The 21,198-nt window shown below is 49.1% G+C and overlaps 4 protein-coding genes across 5 annotated transcripts; 2 read left to right on the top strand and 2 right to left on the bottom strand.

Annotated features, from left to right (window-relative positions):
- Positions 1-694: 694 nt before the first annotated feature.
- LOC127600831 (gonadotropin-releasing hormone II receptor-like) lies at positions 695-3,530 on the top strand. Its single transcript, XM_052065668.1, has 3 exons — positions 695-1,328; positions 2,384-2,591; positions 2,808-3,530. The coding sequence occupies exons 1-3, from the start codon at positions 840-842 to the stop codon at positions 3,245-3,247; spliced, it is 1,137 nt and encodes a 378-aa protein (XP_051921628.1). The 5' UTR covers positions 695-839; the 3' UTR covers positions 3,248-3,530.
- Positions 3,531-4,144: 614 nt separating this feature from the next.
- polr3glb (RNA polymerase III subunit GL b) lies at positions 4,145-7,087 on the top strand. The gene is made up of 8 exons (XM_052065688.1): positions 4,145-4,299; positions 5,071-5,188; positions 5,258-5,396; positions 5,466-5,537; positions 6,330-6,386; positions 6,472-6,566; positions 6,673-6,783; positions 6,861-7,087. Exons 2-8 carry the CDS (start codon positions 5,087-5,089, stop codon positions 6,945-6,947), a joined length of 663 nt encoding a protein of 220 aa, XP_051921648.1. The 5' UTR covers positions 4,145-4,299; positions 5,071-5,086; the 3' UTR covers positions 6,948-7,087.
- A 244-nt stretch (positions 7,088-7,331) lies between these two features.
- prune (prune exopolyphosphatase) lies at positions 7,332-11,592 on the bottom strand. Its single transcript, XM_052065667.1, has 9 exons — positions 10,780-11,592; positions 10,043-10,153; positions 9,764-9,969; positions 9,385-9,569; positions 9,155-9,313; positions 9,003-9,094; positions 8,650-8,808; positions 8,202-8,292; positions 7,332-7,945 (listed from the first exon to the last, which is right to left on the bottom strand). The coding sequence occupies exons 1-9, from the start codon at positions 10,816-10,818 to the stop codon at positions 7,725-7,727; spliced, it is 1,263 nt and encodes a 420-aa protein (XP_051921627.1). The 5' UTR covers positions 10,819-11,592; the 3' UTR covers positions 7,332-7,724.
- A 507-nt stretch (positions 11,593-12,099) lies between these two features.
- Positions 12,100-20,829, bottom strand: myo1eb (myosin IEb). 2 transcript variants are annotated; one of them, XM_052065621.1, is made up of 28 exons: positions 20,634-20,829; positions 19,697-19,834; positions 19,518-19,607; positions 19,263-19,357; positions 19,105-19,192; positions 18,909-18,998; positions 18,613-18,744; positions 18,250-18,384; positions 18,004-18,136; positions 17,732-17,928; positions 17,582-17,662; positions 17,425-17,511; positions 17,243-17,329; positions 16,538-16,705; positions 16,384-16,469; positions 16,223-16,304; positions 15,943-16,148; positions 15,723-15,867; positions 15,535-15,649; positions 15,291-15,460; positions 15,068-15,213; positions 14,518-14,664; positions 14,272-14,429; positions 14,122-14,196; positions 13,862-14,051; positions 12,766-12,941; positions 12,430-12,514; positions 12,100-12,347 (listed from the first exon to the last, which is right to left on the bottom strand). In XM_052065621.1, exons 1-27 carry the CDS (start codon positions 20,634-20,636, stop codon positions 12,438-12,440), a joined length of 3,297 nt encoding a protein of 1,098 aa, XP_051921581.1. In that variant the 5' UTR covers positions 20,637-20,829; the 3' UTR covers positions 12,100-12,347; positions 12,430-12,437. The 2 variants fall into 2 exon arrangements, with proteins under 2 accessions (XP_051921581.1, XP_051921580.1); XM_052065620.1 differs by having other exon boundaries at positions 12,100-12,514; positions 20,634-20,828.
- Between the last annotated feature and the right edge of the window lie 369 nt (positions 20,830-21,198).

The raw sequence follows: 21,198 nt of genomic DNA, 5'->3' as shown, positions 1-21,198 counted from the left end.
TGACTATTAAATGATTAAACACGGTTCATTTGTAATTTTATGGATTTATTATGGCTGCAGTACATGATTTAAGTTTGGCATTTTTCCCATACTGCAAGTGTAAATCAATACCCCGTGGAATTAGTGAAAAATGCTACGTTTGTCGCATTTACCCTACATTTACATTCAAACCTATTTCCAAGTATGTTCGAACGTATTAGGAGTACGTCTGAATGCATTTAAACTTATTTTCCAGTCAAAATATTTTTATTCCACATTGGTGGCTACACACTTCCATACAATTCTGAGGGTCTGCCATGTTTTAGAAGAAGCTTCCACATCGTTCTGACATGTGGTGAGCTCCACCCAAAAAGTTTGAATGCTGTGATCTGCTGGCCGGAGCAAATGTTTAATTATGTATTTTTTAAAACTTTCTTGGCTTAAATTAATGATCAAACCCCATCTGACCAAGGATTTTCTCTGCCCATTCTGTTTTTGATGGCAATTGACACTCCCTGTTAGGATTTCCGCTGACGGCATTCCACATCAACAGCGCTCCAAGAATTAAAAAATGATTTGTTCACCGATTGCTAGGGATGGGTTTCAAAAGTAGGTTCTTGTGTGTGTCACGTGTTTGTGCATTAGTGTATACTTGTGTGTGTGTGTGTGTGTGTGTGTGTGTGTTTGCATGTACATATGTGGGCTATGTATCTTCGAGCTGGTTTGCCAGGCAGCAAAGGGGTGGAGCTTGATAAAAGGCAGGACCTAAAGTTGAGCTGCTCTCTGTCTGTCTCTCTCTCTCTCTCTCTCTCTCCCGGTCATCTTTCGACCTTGTCGGTGCAGCGGCGCTCACTCCAAGAATGCCTGGACAGCGGTCACCACCGGTCTGGTCCCCCGCCAACGTGACCCAATGGGAGGCCCCCACATTCGGGGCAGCAGCTCGCTTCCGTGTTGGCGCCACAGCACTCCTGTTTGTCGTGGCCGCCGCTGGCAACCTGGCGCTGATGGCCAGTGTGTGCGGCGTGCGCGGCCGCCGTCATTCGGCCACTCGTCTAAGACCGCTCATGGTCAGCCTGGCTTCGGCCGACCTGATGATGACCTTTGTGGTGATGCCTCTGGATGTAGCGTGGAATGCCACGGTGCAGTGGTACGGGGGTGATGCCTTGTGTAAGCTGCTCAGCTTCCTGAAACTGTTGGCCATGTACGCTTCGGCCTCGGCGCTGGTGGTCATCGGCCTGGACCGCCATCGTGCCATTGTGCGGCCGCTGCGTGCTCTAAGTGCTCGGTGCAGAAACAGACGCATGTTGGCGTTGGCCTGGAGTCTCAGTCTGCTGCTTGCTGCGCCACAGGTGTGTACTTTGGCGCTACAACTGAGACCAGTAGCGTGAAACCTCATGTAGTAACAATGTAGTGGTTCAAATAGTGGACGAGTGGGGACGAGGGCGTTACTACGTTAGTGGGATAGTTCAAGTCGGCTACATTTTTAAAAGCAGTTAACCGTGAATTCTCGGGAACACCCGGCATTGCCGTTGAAATGTAAAATAAACTTTGTAACACTTGTGGAACATTCTATATCGGAGTATTTGCGATTAGCAGATGCTGCAGTGATAATCCCGGGTAGAATGTTCTGGGAAATTTAATGAAGAAGACCACCTGCTGCTAGCTTGGGCGAACAACACCACTTTGTTTCCATGCGGAATGCTAGCAATGCTACAAGGCTTCCTGCAGAAAACTAACAACACATTAGAACGGAGGGGGGGGGGGGCAGAGTCCGGTCTTTGAGAGCCACTATGGTGTTAGATTTTCATGATCTCATTTTCATGCTCTCAACACGTCACGGTGTCATGATATCATTTTTTTCAACATGTGTTATTTTAAGATGTCATGATGTGCCCCAGACAACTTAGCTTCTAGGATCATTGGGACACACAAACCCCTCCACCACGGTAAGGTGACGACTCACGGAGGGGTGTCCGGGCTCTCCCTTAGAGATAAGGTGAGAAGCTCAGTCATCCGGGAGGGGCTCAGAGTCGAGCCGCTTCTCCTCTACATCGAGAGGAGCCAGATGAGGTGGCTTGGGCATCTGATTCGGATGCCCCCTGAACGCCTCCCCGGTGAGGTGTTCCGGTCATGTCCCACCGGGAGGAGACCCCGAGGAAGACCCAGGACACGCTGGAGAGACTATGTCACCCAGCTGGCCTGGGAACGACTCGAGATCCCCCAGGGAGAGCTGGAAGAAGTAGCTAGGGAGAGGGAAGTCTGGGCTTCCCTGCTAAAGCTGTTGCCCCCGCGACCCGGCCCCGGATAAGCGGTAGATGATGGATGGATGGATGGATGATGTCAAGTTATCATGACGTAACACTATCCCGGTGTCAGACACTGATGCGATGCTCCCCACTTGCAGCTGTTTGTGTTCGGCGAGGTGGAGGCGGGCGAGGTGGGCGATGACTTCACTCAGTGTGCTACGCACGCCACTTTCAGCGTCCGTTGGCAGGAAACGCTCTATAACATGTTCCACTTCAGCACCTTGTACGCGATCCCCCTGCTGGTGATGAGTTGCTGCTATGGCCACATCATGCTTCATATCAACAACACGCACATGCGGAACAAAGGTAACTCAAGCAACATGTCAAGTAACATGCTAGCCACTGGTGAAACACGCTCAATGTCCAGTTCCAGAAAGTTGATTGATTTGCTCCAAGTCATGTGTCGTCATCTTCAGCTCTGATTGCTAGCAACATATAGTGAAAGGCAGAACAAGTGACATGACAGAAAATTGTCGTTCAAGGACCAGGAATTAAATGTGTCGCATTTCTGTGCATCCTCAGGTGAACTGCGTCGCAGCAGCAGCGACGGGATCTCCAAGGCCAGGATGAACACGCTGAAGATGACCGTGGTCATCGTGCTGTCTTTTGTGGTGTGCTGGACGCCATACTACCTGCTGGGGGTGTGGTACTGGTTCCAGCCCGAAGTGGTCGACTTCACGCCCGAGTACATCCACCACAGTCTCTTCCTCTTCGGGAACCTCAACACCTGCTGTGACCCGCTCATCTACGGTTTCTACACACCCTCCTTCAGGGCTGACCTGGCCGCCTGCTGCCGCCTTGACCGGCGGGAACCAGCTGCCGCCGTCTTCGCGCTCCCCGTCCCCTACGCCCAGAATGAAGTGGAAGGACGAAGAAGGCTGCCGAGTTGTCATATCCGCAAGGGCGGGGACGAAACCGGTCTTGGAGCTCCACCGCCAACTTGTGGAGAACACCAAGCGTGACCATGTACAATAAGAAGCCGCCAAGATAACAAGATGGACAACAGGAAGAGGGCTGGCGTTTTCCTTTCTGCAAGTGTCCTTTAGCTACCGCCAAGATAAACCATCCATTTATACACACACACACACACACACACATGCAATTTACGCCAGTGCATTGAGACAATAACTGAATCGGTTCTGTGGCCACATTCATTGCTCACGACACTTACAGTATATCTCAATGTATTTCATCAAACTGAGATGAATGAAGATGCCATTCATTTGCTGCACCTCCCCCCCTCCAAAAAAATCTATAATGTGTCTTGAAAGGCGCTTATAAATAAAATGCATTATTATTATTATTACTGATAAAAACATAACAGTTTGTGCATCATGATTAATCACTTGCAGTTGTGACTTGTCCACTGGGGGCACTGCAATACTGTCATGCAAACACAAACGAAGAAGAGTTTTGCAACTCCTAAAATTGGCTCAGTAACTACAGTAGTTGTATTTTGCAGAAGATAAAGATTATAGTTCTGGTGCTGTTGTTTCATCGCGGATCTGCATTGCTGCTGCACCATTTGTGTTGTTTAAAGCATAAGAAGTTTTGGTTAAAGTGTTTCATTTTGTCATCGACAAAGTCACAAAAAGTTTTGGTTTGGTTTTTGAGGACAAAACAAGAAGTTCATCGTCGGACAACTTTCAGGTTGCAGGACACTCGCGCTTTAAAATCCCACATACTAACTGCAACGTTTGGAAAATATGATGACAAAATCCGTTACCAGCATTCACAGAGGGGGAGAATTCAGTTCCAGAAAGTAAAATCCCTTCCACAGGTTAGCTGTTACTTCTACTAAATCATAGATGGATTGATGGAAGTTGACATTTGTTTACTGACGCCATTGCAGCTAGTACTTCCGTAAGCCGCCAGGTGGCGTCGAGCTGACGTCTGATTGGCTGAACGACCAACACAAGCGGAAGCGCCACAAAGAGAAAATGGTGGCCGGCGCGTAAAGAGGATAACTACGAAATAATTGCACTGCTCAGCCGACTGACCACTGCCAGTCCAAGTAAGACTTTAGGTAAAAAGCAGAAAGCTTTGCGAGGAAGAGTTCAGCTTCGACCATGACGACGACTGGTGTTAAGCACGCTGGCCAGCTGGGTGACGTTATTACCATATAATTACAAAAGGGGAGCTTCCTCCAAGGCTTTATACGCCCCCGTGTGTTTTGGAAGATAACTCAAACTTATACAATACAATGTACCGTATATTTATTTATATAGTACGTTCACAACAGCCGTAACTGTAACAAAACGCTTTAGAGACCACGTAACATAATAATAATAATAAAATAGATTTTTACCGATTTTCTCTATTGTATCTACGTATCGGTTCTATTATCCGCTACATGTTGCTTGCATCATTTCCAGAACAACGAATGTATGAATGGCTTGGTACCGATTTCAATATTTCCGGAAACATTTGTTGCACTCACTTCGCCGTTTTCACTCCTAAAAATGGTGAATTAAAGTCTCTTTTCTTGGACTTTTTTATTGACGTCCTTACGTATTTTAAACAAAATTTAATAGTGGTTATTTTTTTTAAATGCTTAGAGATCTTTTCTAATTGATCAAATGTTTATTTTATTAAATAAACATTTTTATATTTTGCCATCTTCACACAGGAGGAGTACGTTTTCAAGGCACCTCTTAATGAAGGGCTATTGCCAGTTGTTACTATGACAAGTCACATGAAAACATAACCTTTGACTTTTTTCTGTTGCCATGGCGACTGCCCCCCTTGCAAACAAAGTCACCCTTTTTCTGTTGTTGATGCACAGACAGATTGTAGGTGAGATGTCGGGGCGCGGCCGTGGCCGGCGCGGACCAGAGGGCACAATCGGCAACAGAGGCGAACCGCTCCTGTCGTCCGTCCAGCAGCCGAGCCCTCTGTTTCCGGTGAGCGATCGTCACCGGAAATTGCCCGACGTTCCTTTTCACGGTTGACCTTTCTTCTGTGCGGCACAGGTGATGGAGCACAAGCCCCTCCCCTTGACAGGTGGTGAGGAGGCCGAGTACCTTTTGGCACTCAAGCAGGAGTTCAGAGGCACCATGATGACACGACCGGGTTTCATCCAGCCGCATACGGGTCACAGGTCACACGCAGGTCAGCGACCTTGCCCTTTTATGTCATATATCCAGATCTGTTTTTTTAAAATTTTGATTTAATCTTCAGATGTGGAAAGATATTCGGACAAATATCACAACTCCAACGAGCAGATGGATGCACTGACTGACTGGATCACAGGTACAGTACACCCACCCACCATTTACCCCCCCCCAATTTTGCTGCTGTAGGTCTTAATCTTAAATTCAACTTGAGACACAGGTTTCAACAACTAAAGTCAAACTCAAGGCTTGCGGGCCCAACGTAGCTCGCTACATTGTTTCATTAAGCCCACGAAAGCTCAAAATGTCAGATTGTCTTCAAGTAAAGCCTTAAGAAAGCATTGACCGTAAATTTCTCACAACACATGGTTGGTTGTATCTTACACGTCATCCCGTCACTAGGTGGCAGTGTGCATATCCTCATCAATGTGATTTTCCCAACAAGTGGAATTTTGAAATACATATGAGCCCCGTGGTCCAGCGGTTAGTGCGTCAACCTCACAGTGGACCTGTGTGGAGTTTGCATGTTCTCCCCGGGCCTGCGTGGGTTTTCTCCGGGTGCTCCGGTTTCCTCCCACATTCCAAAACCAAGCATGGCAAGCTGATTGAACACTCTAAAATTGTCCCCATGTGCGAGTGTGAGCGCAGATGGTTGTTTGTCTTGTTTGTCTCCGTGTGCCCTGCAATTGGCTGGCAACCGGTTCAGGGTTACCCCGCCTACTGCCCACAGACGGCTGGGATATGCTCCAGCACGCCCCGTGACCCTTGAGAGGATAAGCGCATCGGAAATTGAATGAATGAATACAATGATCCTAAAATGTCCAAGAATAATAATTTGAAAACTGAAGTGTGCATTTGCTTGGGGCTGCACGTGTTTCTCAGATTTGTCTCAACACTTGATGTTAATGTTGTTGTTTTTTTCCTTGTCCAGACTGGAAGAGATTCCCAAAAGAAATAAGACTATGTGTCAGAAGATCCATAAAAAAAGGTCGGTGGGTACAAACAACACTCTTGCTTTCACGTAAGTTTATGGAAATGGGTGGACTTGTTCAAACCCAAAACGTTGCTGTCAGGTGCGTCCAAAGAGGTGTTGGGGTCAAAGAGAGGTCAGGCTGATGAGCAGAAGGAAAGCGTGGAAGACAAAAAAGGAGTGCTCCTCAAACTGGAGGTGAGGTCAACAACACATTACTACCCTCAATTCCACCGATAACATAAGTCGCCACCTTCACGTGCACCTTCAACGAAACATCCGCTGCAATGTGGTTGTAACGCAGACGCTGGCCAATGAGGAGCAGCGGAGCTCAGAGGACGAGGACGAGGAAGAGAAAAAGAAGGAGGGCGATCAGGAGGTGGACGACGAGTACGACGAGGAAGAGCTGGAAGAAGTGAGTGTGCGCCCCCGTGCGCATGCTTCAAGTAAGAATGGCTTTTATTTTGAAAGGTGACCATGTGTTTGTTACAGGAGACCGATTACATCATGTCCTACTTTGACAACGGCGAAGAATTTGGCGCTGAAAGCGACGACAACATGGACGAAGCCGTTTACTGAAACCTTTGGGCTGTTGCCGTGGTGACGCAGATGTGACAACTCCCATTTTAAAGTTTTTATTCCTTTTTTATGTATTCTTTTTCATGTTAAATGTTCGCTTTTTACTCAAATGGCTTAAATACAAGGTGTCATATACTAAATGATTTGTTTTTTTTTTCTTTGTGCTCAAAATACCGTTAGGTTGACTTTGGAGTGCTCTAACTTGGCCCATTTTGGTGCCTTGTGTTGGAAGCTAAACCCTGCTAGATGAGCGCCCTTTGGCTACACCTCCGACTGAGCGAGGTGGGAAAAAAAATGGAGCAGTGACGGTTTTGTGATTCCCGCGTGTGTGGGCACACTCGCTGTTCATTCAGCGGCTGGCAATGGATGAGTTCATGGATCAAATCATTTCAAAACTACATTTCTGGGTTTACTTAGTTCATCTTTGTCACTATAACGCAACAGCGATATCAATGTATTCAAGTTAGGCGAGTGGCTACGCAAGATGGCCGCCGGTGGCTTCACTTCTCCCTACAGCAAATAAGCGGCATTCTGAGTCCATTCCTCGTAATTTCATCTGTGCTGTATGTTGCACAGAGCATATTTGACAATAAAGCTTGACGTGACTTGATATAGAAGCCACCGCATCGCTTGTTGGGTTCCATATCAATTTGGCTCGTGTTAGTTGCGTGTGAGATTGTGTTCAGGGAAAAGTAATTAAGGTGAAGTTGTCACCTTTAATTCTGCATAGAGTAGTACCACTTGAGAATAGCAAATGAGGGGAGGGGACTTGCGTGGTCAATGTGGGTTCATCTTGCTGAACTTTTCGTGCAGTGCGTGCGCACTAATGCTGGGTGGTCCGGCATCCAGGGGGCAGCCCTCCACCAGGCTGTTGGCCGGCGTTGGCGGAACCCGGCCACGCTCGTCTTCGGCCTCGTCGTCCTTGTCCTCGCCGTCACGCGCCCTCAGAAAGTCTTTGAGCAGCGGCAGAAGCTTCTTTCGCGACGCCAACGCATTTCCTGAAGGGCGGACGGACCAAAGTCAACCACGTGGCTTTATGTTGGGAATTCCTAGATGAGGCCTCCAGGGGAGTGCCGTGCAGCCTCATGACAGAGAAAGTATCCCCAGAGGAATTACACACTCAACTTGTCTTGGAGTGTTTAATACAACAAATAAGAGGAACAAAACTACGGTTGAATATGAACAGTTGGGCTGGGTCATCATTCCAATTTTGGATCAAACTTCGAGAAGCCATGTCAAGCACGCACTTCTTACCTTGGTGGTAGGCCGCCACGTGGGCATGAGGGCTGCTGATTGGACGCAGGTCAAGCGGGGGGTCGCCGGCCCGCTCCAGGAAGTGGCTCACCTGTCATGGGCGGGTGAGGGAGGAGTCGTGAGAGTGGAACGCTCTGGGGCCTAAACACCGTGACTCAATACATTCAAGGCTATCAGCTTCCATCACACAATGACAGATTGATAATATTGATTACATGTCCTTACTTGAATAGTACATTTTGGGAGGACCTATTATATGGACTCAACTACATTTCTACCAAGGCTGCCAAGTGCTCATCATAAATAACATAAAAGTGTGTGTGAGTGTGTGAAGTATTTTCCCTTTTGGGTGCTGCTGTTGTTTAGGCAAGCAAACTAATGAGAAGCGGCGCTCTCCCGTCAATCCGTCAACGGAGACGATGAAAGTCGTATGAGCCGCAGTGTGTACCTGTTCCCTGCAGGGAGCGCTGTGGCTGAAGAGCGCCAGCTCTCTGACTGGCTGCTTGGCCTCCGTGAAGGAGATGCTCATCAACACCAACAGATCCAAACCCAGCTTGTGGCAGAAGCTGCAAAGCTCCGCCTCCAGCTCCACCCTCTGCAGGAATGCCTGACACACACACACACGCATGAACGTTAACAAACGCATTGGCAACACGTTAACACAGACATACACACTCACATTGAAAAACACACACAGGATACTCATTGTCACACACACGCACTAACACGCACACACCCGTTCAGAATCCTCACCACAAGTGAGTTAGCACAGAATGTGTGTGTATGTGTGAGAGAAGCAACCTCTATGGGCAGGAAGAGTACGGAGACAGCCATGAACAAACTTCCTTTGAGCATTTTCATGTCTTTCATCAACATCTGTTCCGTGTTGAGCCCTGAAGACAATGACATCATCAGTTGTGACATAAGACGCTCCAGGTAAAGGCGACGCTCACCTGACACGTCAAACTTAGCGTTGTGCAGGGCCTGGAAGAGAGCACCACGCGGTGGCAGGGAAGGGAAACGCGCCTCCAGGGTGGCGACGTACTGGCTGTCTTTGGCTGTCACCTTTCCCGCCTCGGGCGCCATGTTGACGCAGTCGGTCAAGATGGTCGCTAAGCAATGCAGTAGATGCTTATCAGTCACGAGCGGGCGGTCGAGCAGGAGGGTGTTTGGGGTCGCTTACCGTAGAGAAGCTGCGCCAGCTGCTGGTCCAGAATGTGCGGCGCCTTATGGATGAGGCGTTCGGTCACCAGGGTGGCGCAGGAGCCCACCGTCTCCACGGTAATGGGACAGGATGGACTGGGGTTTCGCTCCAGCGCGTGATGGTCAATCACCTCCACCACCGCCCCCTCAAGGTCGGCATCTGAACTGCAGGGACAGACACCTGCGATGTCACTGCACTTCGCTCACGCCCCCTGGTGGTGGCTGGCATCATTACACATGGATCCTGACTATTGCCCATTACACCCTTTCCTGATTTGATTTATTTATTTATTTGTTTTGCGTTTTCAAGCGCTGGGTGCCTACTTAGAGTACAGCCATGGCACCGTCCAAATTTTTACCTGGGAAGGACATTTTGGTCTACGAGCGTGAGGCGTAGGCGACCCGCCCGCCACAGCGCCGCCAAGTCCAGCTGGTCCCGGAAGAGCAGGAAATCTGGAGAGAGGCCGGCCTGGCGCAGCAGGAACACGTTGTCGGAACGGAGCAAAAGCTCTCCCTGCCGGATGTTGAGCAGCGGTACGCTGAGCACCTCTTCATCGCCGCGCGTCTGCCGAGAGGAGGAAATCAGTCCTTTGGCTGATGTGAACGCTCTGATGGGACGCAACGCAATTCAAGCTCACCTTGGACAGGTAGTAGGCATACACCAACGAGGACACCATGGAGTCCAGGTCGCATGCCTCATTTCCCAGAACCACGTGGAACGGATGGCCTGACGGTAGCCCATCACTTGCCTGAGAGAAAGACATCCGACAAACAAAATCTGACATCCAACCTAAAACATTCCACAGCTGGCATCCAAATTACATACCACATTGAACACGTGACAACAAATGCATAGCATCTGATTTAACAGAACATCCCAGAGAGTACTTTGTAAATAGGCTGGGAGAGTACTTTATACATATATTTTTTAAATGACACGCTGGAGGGATTTGGCTGGGACTTTACACATTTCTGACGGGGTGCGTCCCCCCCCCCCCCCCCACCCCCATCCCCGCCCTCCAGCCTCGGTGTGGCGCCATCCCTTGAGGAGCCAACATCTGACAGGCAACATCCAACGCGACACCCAACTCCAACCGCGGTGTTTCAGAGCTGTCTCTGATATGTTGTTTATTGAGATTGATTGACGGCTGCCAGACGTGACTCACTGCCAGAGCCAAAGTTTTTTGGGCTTTTTCGAGACCTGATTCGCCTGTCTCCAAACCTCCATAATTTCTCGCGGTATTTGGACAAGTTCGCATTGCTCACGTGCGAGTGACACCTAGAGGGCAAATGGTGTAAAACGTCCCCCCCTTCAATGACTGTCATCCTCGTGTACGTCATCGTGTGTGCGTCTGTGCATGTGTACGTGTGTTACCTTGACGGCTGCGTGGCAAGTGGAGAGAAAGTCGTTCATGGTTCACACACGGTTCCGGTTCAGTGATCAAGTGTCTTTGTGTGTTGCGTAGTAGCTCAATGACCAAAATGTGACGAGGGAGTGTGGCGTGTGAAAGGTCACGCTGCCTTCACGGTCTTCTCCCAATGGGAATCTTTCGCTTCGTCTACTCTTGAGTCATCGAAGCTCCATCTTTGACATGCATCCAAGCTCTGAGTTTTGTTCTTCTGCTTGGAAGCGTTCGTTGCAAGGAAGCCTCTTCGTCATGAGGCGCAGAGCCACGTCATCAGGAAGCGACAACGGTGTGGTACTTTAATTTGACTTGTAAAAAAGACTGTCGGTTACCTCCAAAAGAATCTACAGTATGTTTTACAGTATTTGATGAGATACTTTAAAAGTGTTTCAACTGAACGAAGAATGCAATACTCCATACATAAACATACACCTTGTAGTGTATCGCATGCCCAGTTTTCTGTGCAATACACGTGTTCCCGTTTATTAATTTTTTAAAAATTGATTCTGTTTGTCAATTAAATTGTTCCATCTCATCTTTTTTATTGTTAATGGTTGTTCCTTTCACGTATGCAAAACCCACCCTCGCACCAACTTCCTTCGTTCCCGGGAGATCATAGGACCGCAAATATTCTCACATCAGGACATTTTGTTGTCCTGTACGAAAACTTACTGTGTGGGCAAAACGTTTTGAACAACACAACTGTGTTAAGTGAAGTTTGTAACTCATGTACATATAACGGGAGAATATTTTCCATTTTTTCACCAAGGACTTGAAGGCAACATGAATGAACTGTAGAATGGAATGTAACTCCGGGAAATAAAGTATTTTTTAAAAACTGTTCTTTTTCTCTCTTAGCTTGAGCAACATTTTCAAATCATTCATTTGAACTGTACGTTCTTTTAGTCGGCAGTCTTTTACTTATGTACTTGTTTTTAAATATCTTGACTTTTTTTTTTTTACTTAATGATTTTCAAAGTTGAACTTCTGCGATTGGATGGCAACCAGTTGTACCCGGCCTACTACCCGAAGACACCTGGGATAGGCTCCAGCATGCCAGCGATCCTTGTGAGGATAAGTGGATCAGATAATCGATGGATGGAAGTTGAACTTTCAATCATGCAAATAACATTGAGTTAACTTGTGTATGACTTAAACTCTAGAAATGAAGCAGACTTGCCTTTTCAAATAAGGAGAACTTGACATCGCTTTTGCTCAGCTTCATTGACCTCAGGGTGACGTCACACCATAAATGCTCAATGCGGGAGGCTTAAAAAGAACGCAAGGTGTATCCCAACTTGTTCATTTAATGACACGAGTTGATTTCTGTGTTTGCACGGGGACTTTCAGGCATCGCATCCCGTTCAAAGAAGATGAACAGAACACTCATTAACACAATTAACTTCAAATTAATTAATGTTAATGAACATGTGTCCTCAAATCCCAGCCGCCGCATCGACTTCCTCTCTGGTTTCCATGGCAACATGTAACCGCCGCCTACTTCACGGCCTGCTGGCAGCACGTTGACCTGTGACCCCTAGGGTGATGACTGACAGCTGTCAGTCTGTAAAAAGATATTTTTTTCTTAAACAGTAAAACAATGGTCAGTGTGCTCTGACCTCAATAGCTACATCTTCTCCACGTAGTTTCCGGGGAACATTCCCTCTCGGCCGCGAAGGCGTCCGTACCACCAGCCCGATGGATCTAAATCACAAACGTCTCATCGTTAGAGGAAAAGAGAAGAAGTGGGTGACAAAGATTAAGCAAAATGGGCAGCTGAAGAGGGAGGAGAATAACTAGAAGGAAGAAGGAGACGAAGGTGTTCAGTTGCTAACTCATTTCGGTGCACTTCCCTTGTGCACTGTTAACCAGTTGTAGTGCTGTGAGTGAGGAGTAGAAGGAAAAGAGGACAATATTGAAGAAGGACGAGAGGAGGACGGCGGCTCCACTGGTACCTTCAGTGAGAATCTCAATGACGTCATCTGTGTTGAAGCTGAGCTCATCCGTGTCCTGGGCATCGTAAGCGTAGAGGGCGCGACACTGCGGGGAACGAGGCTTTGGTTTAGGTGCCGGTTTCGGTCGACCCGCTCCAGGGACCGGCTTCATCTCCTTGGAACGCCGACGCTGCAGCCTAAAGGCAGACATGACAACCGGGAGTCAAGTGTGCGGAGCCATACGGGTGCGATGGTCCCCCGATGCGTAACCCGACGGGCTCACTCTACTATGTCTCATCTCATCTTCCGAGCCGCTTGATCCTCACTAGGGTCGCGGGGGGTGCTGGAGCCTATCCCAGCCGTCTTCGGGCAGTAGGCGGGGGACACCCTGAATCGGTTGCCACCCAATCGCAGGGCACACAGAAACGAACAACCATTCGCACTCACACTCACAACTAGGGACAATTTAGAGTGTTCAATCAGCCTGCCACGCATGTTTTTGGAATGTGGGAGGAAACCGGAGCACCCGGAGAAAACCCACGCAGGCCCGGGGAGAACATGCAAACTCCACACATGGAGGCCGGAGCTGGAATCGAACCCGGTACCTCCGCACTGTGAAGCCGACGTGCTAACCACTGGACTACCGGGCCGCCCACTCTACTATGTATGTCATTATTTTCCCGGATTCCAACTGACAGGATCTCAGCAGGTCCCAGACGTAGTCAAAAGCTCTACTCGGACTACAGCGGCAAGCGGCCTCTGATTCACATGCATTCATGTCCCGTGGACTCTCATGGCCGCCCCGAGTGAAAATGGAGCCGCCCGTCACCATAGCTTCCGTGGATCTGAGTGCGTGTGTGGATCCTGTGGACTTTTACAGGCTTGTCTTGTGTTTTGGGGGGCGGGATGGATCAGTGTTTGTAGTCTCCCCTTGCCCCCGTGACTATATCGAAGTGTCCTTGACCAAGATACTGAATCCCCAGTTGCTCCTGATGCTGCATCATCAGTAGGTGAATGAGGAGTCAGTGTCAAGAGCTTCGAGTACCTCGTACTAGCCGCCGGGACTCGGCTGAAAAGGCGGTAGCATCAGTTGGAGTTGCGATCCGAGTGTTCTCACCCAGCGGCACCCTGGTCTGGGACGTTCATGAAGCCCATGTCTACATGCTTAGAGCGCCCGCTGTCACGCCGATGCTGGTTCTGGTTCTGGAGTCGGGGCAGACTGGGCTGCTCCATGCTGGACTGCTGCCTCTGTAACGTGCCTCTGGAGGAGCTTCCTTGGCGGGTCTTGACACCCCCATTGTGAGGAACTGAGGAAGTCAACAGTGCAGATGAGTCCCGCAGTTGACATCATTAAAACAGGGTATGTTCAACTGGTACCTGGGGTGTTCTGGGTGCTGGGTGTGGCATGATTGTCTCGGTAGAAACTCTTCCGGTTATCCCTCCTTGTGGGTCCTGAGAACAGACGGGAAGTCAGAGGAGACACTCAGGAAACCCTGGTTGCACTCACGAGACCTGTTTGGCGCTTACGTGAGTTTTTGGGCAGACCCGGTCCAATGGAGACATGCAGAACCTTGCCACTGGGTTTTAGGACTGCCTCGTCCCCCTGACCCACCTGGAACTGGATCTGCCTGGAACCCGATGAGCTAAACGGACCCCATCCTCCTTTCTTCACTTTGAACTCCAGACTGAACGCACAAAGGAAGATCTCAATCGGGAACCCAGACGCAGGTCGATTGACTGCAAAGAAGACGCAGAATCTATTTGGGTACTCACAGGTTGTTGAACTTGAGCGGAAGATTACTCTGAGTTTTCTCATGGTGACGTTTGATAAGTAGACTAAGGAATTCGGTCTTGAAGACACTCTGGAGGACACTGTCGTACTCTTGTTGGTGGATAATAAAGATGTCATCCTGCAGGGTGCTAAAGATGCACACAAAGAAAAACCGCTCCATTCAAGCAGCACGTATTTCCGGTTTTTCCCAGTTCCGCTTCTCTACCTGATACATCTTTTAGCTCGCGATCCTTAGATTCATTCATAACGACAAACGTGCGTCTATCCACTTTCAACACCACTCATCCTGAAAACAGGATCGCTCGCGGGAGGGTGGCGGAGACTATCCGAGCTGATTTCAGGTGAAAGGCGGACTACACCCTGACTGGTCGCCAGTCAGTTGCAGGACACATATAGAGACAAACAACCATTCACACTCACATCGTTACTATCTACAGTATTTGGGGGTGTTTTTTTTGCAGTTCTTTTTCGAAGTCCAGCTCAAGTCCGGGTTTTGGTTGCAATGATGCGGTCGCGAGCTTGGATTTGTACCTTAAGGAAACAGACTGGATATGGTCGAGTTCCATCTTCCTTTTGAGAACCTCCTGGATTTGACCTTTATCTGGCCCCTGTTTCACCTTCTCCCGACCAATCATGTACAAGAACTTGGGGGTGAGTATGAGGTCACGCTTTACCGTCTGGTCCAAAAAAAAAAAAGATGAAAAACAACTCTGGTGTTGTGAAGCCAAACGGTTCCTTGAGTTTGGTTTCTTACCCTGAACCTGCGGTCAAATTTGACGACCACATCGGCAAAGTCAATCCTCTCCCTGCGACCGACAAACTGCCGGATCTCCGGGTGGACGTCGGTGCCGATGTAGTCGCCCACAAAGTTCCGGTTCAAGCTGTTCTTGCGACGTTCCTTCTTGTTCAGCAGGATGTCAGATGCTGGAAGAAGAAAAAGAAATAGAAGCGGGTGCGAATCTGCTTCCAGAGAGCGTGCATTAGAAATGAGGTCTCACCTTCCTCCCTCATCTTCACATACTTGCGTACGGCGATGTGTTTACGCCACGCCTTTTGGATGACCCGAGCGTAACCGTTGTACTTCCTTTCTCTCATCTCCTCCAACAGGAAGAGCTGCAAGGCGACGCGACCGCGCGGTGGATCAAGATCCAGAACTCCACTCACAACCTCGACACGTTTTTCCTACCGACTCCGGAGCTTTAACAAAGACTTTTGTCTTCCCCAGCTGGAATTGGTCCTCGTCCATGTTGACAGAGTTCAAGAGGTGCAGGACGCCCCGACGCTCGTCGCCTTGCCAAGCGGGCCACGTCTCTTTGGTCAGGATGGCGTACCTGCGTGGCCAAAAGGTTAGCGACGGCGGGCGTGGTGACCCGCTTATCGGCGCTCGCACTCCTTGGCTCGCTGACCTCTGCAGGAACTTGTTGAAAACGCGACGGAAGGCATATCCGGCTCGACGGACCCGGATGTTCTCGCGGAGGCCCAGGTACTCCACTTGGTGTCGTACTCTGTTCTCCTCCCAGTCCCGAGGACGTTTGGTCTCGTTGGGTTTGATGCAGCGAATGTAGTGAGGGGTACACTTCATGAGTGTCTGGACCAGAGTGTTGGCTTGTTTCTAACCAGACAGGAGGATCATAATGAGGTCACGGGGTCGGACCGAGCCACTTGGACGAACGGTCCGTCGCACACCTTGATCTTGCTGCTGGCCGTGGTTGGACGTCCTCTCTTCTCGGCGTTCAGGTTCTCGGGGAAAAGCGCCCGGATGAACGGACTGACATCAAAGCGTGGCACGGAGCCGTCAGGTCATGACAGGAACGAGGTTGTCGCGTACGACGCCGAGCGGCACTTACAACTCGCTGCCTTGCATCAGCTCGATGATGTCGTTGAACAGTACGTCTCGGTTCCTCTCGCAGAAGCCGCTGACGTCGTACGACACCTGAACGGCGCCACGAGGCTCATCAGACAGACCGACAGACGAAGCGCGTCACGGCTCGGTGGGTGCACCTTTCCGGCGTAGTGGTGTACGATGAAACCTTTGTTCCAGCTGCTGAAGTGTTCGTGCGAGCCGACTTGACCTTGGAGTTTCTGCAGGAGCGTCTGGTCTGCGCCATCCCCTTTGGCATGCATGGTGGCACACACATCATCCAACACGCTCATGATGCCGGGAGGATTCTGGGAAGGATCACAAGGAAGCTCACGGAAGGTATTTATGCGCATTCAACTGGGTCTTGGGGGCAACTGGTCTCTTGATTGCTGAAGACATGTCATTCATTCCCCGAATTTGAAGATGACGTGATGTTGAAAGGCTTATCTTTATTCATTCATTCATCTTCCGAGCCGCTTGATCCTCACTAGGGTCGCGGGGGGTGCTGGAGCCTATCCCAGCTGTCTCCGGGCAGTAGACGGGGGACACCCTGAATCGGTTGCTAGCCAATCGCAGGGCACACAGAGACGAACAACCATTCACACTCACACCTAGGGACAATTTAGAGCGTCCAATCAGCCTGCCATGCATGTTTTTGGAATGTGGGAGGAAACCGGAGCACCCGGAGAAAACCCACGCAGGCCCGGGGAGAACATGCAAACTCCACACAGGGAGGCCGGAGCTGGAATCGAACCCGGTGCCTCTGCATTGTGAAGCCGACGTGCTAACCACTGGACTACCGGGCCGCCGGCTTATCTTTAATGTTGTGTAATTGTACCACTCACCAGTTTGGACTCAATGAGGTCACACACAACTTTATTGTTGAAATACTCGATGGGTGTCCATTTGATTCCCTCCTGAACATACTCCTCCTAAACACACACACAAAGAAACACACGTTTGCATATATCTGTGAAGGAGGTTCTTGGATTGTGAGTTGTCTGAGACGATGGTGAAGTCACAACACCTGTTCTGCCTTCAACGTGAGCTGGATGAAAATCTGCTGCAGCTTCTCGTTGACGAAGTTGATGCAGAACTGTTCAAAACCGTTTTGCTAAAGCCACAAAACAAAACGCCAGATTAGCCAGTGTGTGTGTGTGTGTGTGTATGTGTGTGTGTCTTACCTGGAAGATCTCAAAGCCGTAGATGTCCAGGACTCCGATGTTGAACTCCTCCTGATCCTTCTGAATGGCTCTATTGACACACTGACACACACACACAGTCAATGGCGAGGTAGAACCCGATGGACCAGGACCATGCGACTGCAAACTGACATCGACCAGGAAGTCAAAGAGGCGACTGTACAGGGCTTTGGCCAGGGCATCGCGGGTAAAGCAGGCCTGCTCCGTGTTCAGGGTGACCGAGATGGACTCGGTCTTCCCCCCCCACTTGCTGTCCATAATCCTGCTGGTCAGTTTGCTGCACAGAGCGTCCTGAGGGATCCCGAGCAGGAAGGACGGGAAGGCCAGAACTGAAGCACGCACACGGCGTTACGCGAGCCGGTGACCAGCAACGTGACGCAGCGCCCAAATTTTTCAGGACTTACAGTCGGAACTCTCTACCACCGCAAAGTTGTTCTCCTCGCGGAAGTTGATGTTGCCCAGGTGGAGGATGCCCGCGACCAACTGAATGACCGAATCCTGGTCCTCCATGGACAGTCCCACCACCGACATGGCGCCCTAACACGTCAAGACACACAGAAAAAGAGAGGTAAACGGGTGTGGAGACACCGACAAACGCACAGACAGGTAGACTGGTGTACAGACAGACAGATAGAGAGCGATAGACAGACCAGAGTGTCCGAGAATTCCTTCTTGTCGTTGACGTCTTCCACCGTGAACGTTCCCGACTGGTTGAGGTAGTTGTAGTAGTCGGGGGTTGTGACCCCAAGGTTTTCCCTCTGCTCCCCACTCGCTCCCTCCAGCAGCTGAAAGTCAGAGGTCAAAGGTGAGTGAAGTTAGGGTTTGTAGCTTTTAAGTTTGTTTAAGTTGGAATTTTGGGTTGGAGTTGGGGGGGCGGGGGGGGGGGGAGAGCTGGCGTAGCAATGCCTGGTCTGATCTGGTAGTACCTGGCAAGGTCCATTAGTACCAGGTGCTACCTGATGCTATCTGGCCACCGCTAATATCTGCTGATGTCTGGTAGGACCTGATCGTACCTGGTAGTAGATGTGGAAGTTCCTCTCTCCTGGATTTTGTGAAACCACGCGGCTCTTCTCCAACAGGAAGTTGGAGATCTTCCCTCCGTCGGGAGCGCCACCGCGACTGAACTGGATCTCAAAGTACTTTCCCTGTCAGGGGATTGCACGTTCCATGCGCGTGTGTTTATGTGCACCTGTTGCCGTCTGTGTGTGTGTGTGTGTGTGTGTCTCGAACGATCGACCTCACAAATACAGTCATACAGGAATGTGTGTGTGTGTGTGTGTGTGGGGGTGTATGAGTGGCGAATACTAACGAAGCGGCTGGAATTATTATTCCGGACTGTCTTGGCGTTTCCGAAGGCCTCCAGCAGGGGGTTGGACTGCAGGATGATGTCCTTCACATGCTACACATAAACACACACACACACATTTATTAGCGCAAGAGCTCCCAGACCCTGCCTCACCACAAGCCCCCCCCACCCCCCCACTCCCCCGCACCATTCCACTCACCTGCACCTTGTCTCCACCCCCCGACACCTTGGAAACGTAACTCATGATGTATTTGGCTGCCACCGTCTTCCCGGCGCCACTCTCGCCACTGAGGACCATCAAAGAAGTCAGACGAGTCAGACTTTTTTTTTTCCTTGACGAAACAAAGTCCCGCCCACCTGATGATGACACACTGGTTCTCGCTGTCAATCATCATGTTGCGGTAAACGTCATCGGCCAGCGCGTAGATGTGAGGTGGGTTCTCGTATTGAGCCTGGCACAGGTGACATCATCAACATGGATGCTACACCGCAGCTTCTCAACAGGTGGTCAAAGACTGGACAAAGTAACTTGAACCTGATATTGTATTTTTATGATTAGGAATGTGTAAGCGTGTGTGTGTGTGTGTGTGTGTGTGTGCATGCATCTGGTACCGCTCCCTGGTAGAGGTCCACTTCTCTGTCTGTGAAATATGGAAGTTGTTTAAATGGATTGACGGAGATCAGAACCGGTCCAATGTAGGTCTGACAAAAATATGTTAAGGGTTGCAGTAGAAGAGGTAAGTGAAGTAGTGAAAATGGTGTGGCTGAACGTGGGAGTGTGTTGAGGATACAAAGATGTAGTCGTCCATGTATCTCTTCTTGAGGTTCTCTGTGATGGAATCCTCATTGATTTTGGACAGGAGCACCATGTCGTCCACACCGCTCACCTTCACATCCTGAGCCAGCCAATGATAGCGCTCTTTGCTGCCCTGTAAGGGTGGCACGACCAAACTTCAATTTTTAAACACTAAAACACACACACACACACTCACACACACACACTCCAAGGCAAGGGTGAAAACCTTTCCATAAGACATTCAGTTTCATTTTGACACATGAGGACATTGGAAGACAGATTTAATGTCAAAGCTAAAAAGCATAGTTTTTATTTTGACTCAGTTCATGGTACGGAATCCGAATGTCAGAGAATATCCTGATAATGTGAGGCACAGGCGTGTCTCCTTCCTGAATTTCCAGCATTCCAAAGTCCTGTTGGCTCATGTTTGTGGACGCAAACTACACTATTCACACACACACACACACGATTTGTGTGTGTGGAATGGTTGTTTATGTACGTGTGTACGTATATGTGTGTATATGAGAGAGAGAGAGAGAGAGAGAGAGAGAGAAAGAATTGATCCCAAGAGCTGGTGTGTGTGTGTGTGTGTGTATATATATATATATATATATATATATATATATATATATATATATATATATGTTTTTTTTTTTTTGCATAGTCTTATTTTTATTTATTTCACCATTTTGCCGGGTTTACTTTTGGTTCATTTTACTCTTCTGATTAGAAATACAAACCAGAAACCAGGAAAAAGAAACAAGTCAAGGAGAAAGTTCAAGAAAAGAAGCCACAAGTAGCACAAGTACAATTCAAGAGAGGATCAAATCCGGGATCTGGATCACAACCAGCACCATTACAAGGACCACAACCATGATCAGTACAAGGACCAGAACCAGGAGAAGGGCGTGTCACCAAGACGTTGACCTCACCATGTCTGCAACTGTCACTTCCTGAAAAATTGAAGTTGACCCACAAAATCAATCCAGATCAGATCACTTGAGTCCACATGAGTCCACTTTGCTGCTGTGCACACAGTTGCTACTTTGGAGACAGACGAAGCGTCAAGGGAAGCCAAGTCCATGCAGGTGTGGACAGGTATGGCCACGCCTCCCCCTCCTTCTCCTTCAAGGAAATCTGAGGAAAACGCATGCGCCTGCCCTCTGCTGTCGACAAATAAATCAGCCAGTCTTCATACGATCTGGAATGTTTTTCCTGGTGGAGAGATCTATTGAGTCAGACCTCTCACATTGACGTGGCTTTCACCATGACCAATTATTTAAAGCCATCTTTCACTTCACCTTGACGTCAAACTGTGTTGACTATTTGTGTAATGTTACACCGTGTAGAATATTTATGTAACAATACACAGTTCCACTCGTATGCCTCCAGCAAAAATAAAATATTTCCTCCAAACGAATTCAACACTGCAGTTCAAAACTGCATTACACGATTTTATCCATATAAAATCTCTTTTGGGAGGGCAGGATTCGTGAC

Source organism: Hippocampus zosterae, chromosome 5, assembly GCF_025434085.1.
Source record: "Hippocampus zosterae strain Florida chromosome 5, ASM2543408v3, whole genome shotgun sequence".
Lineage (NCBI taxonomy): Eukaryota > Metazoa > Chordata > Actinopteri > Syngnathiformes > Syngnathidae > Hippocampus > Hippocampus zosterae.
Note: the sequence above shows the minus strand (reverse complement) of the source record. Positions and strands in the feature narration are given on the sequence as shown.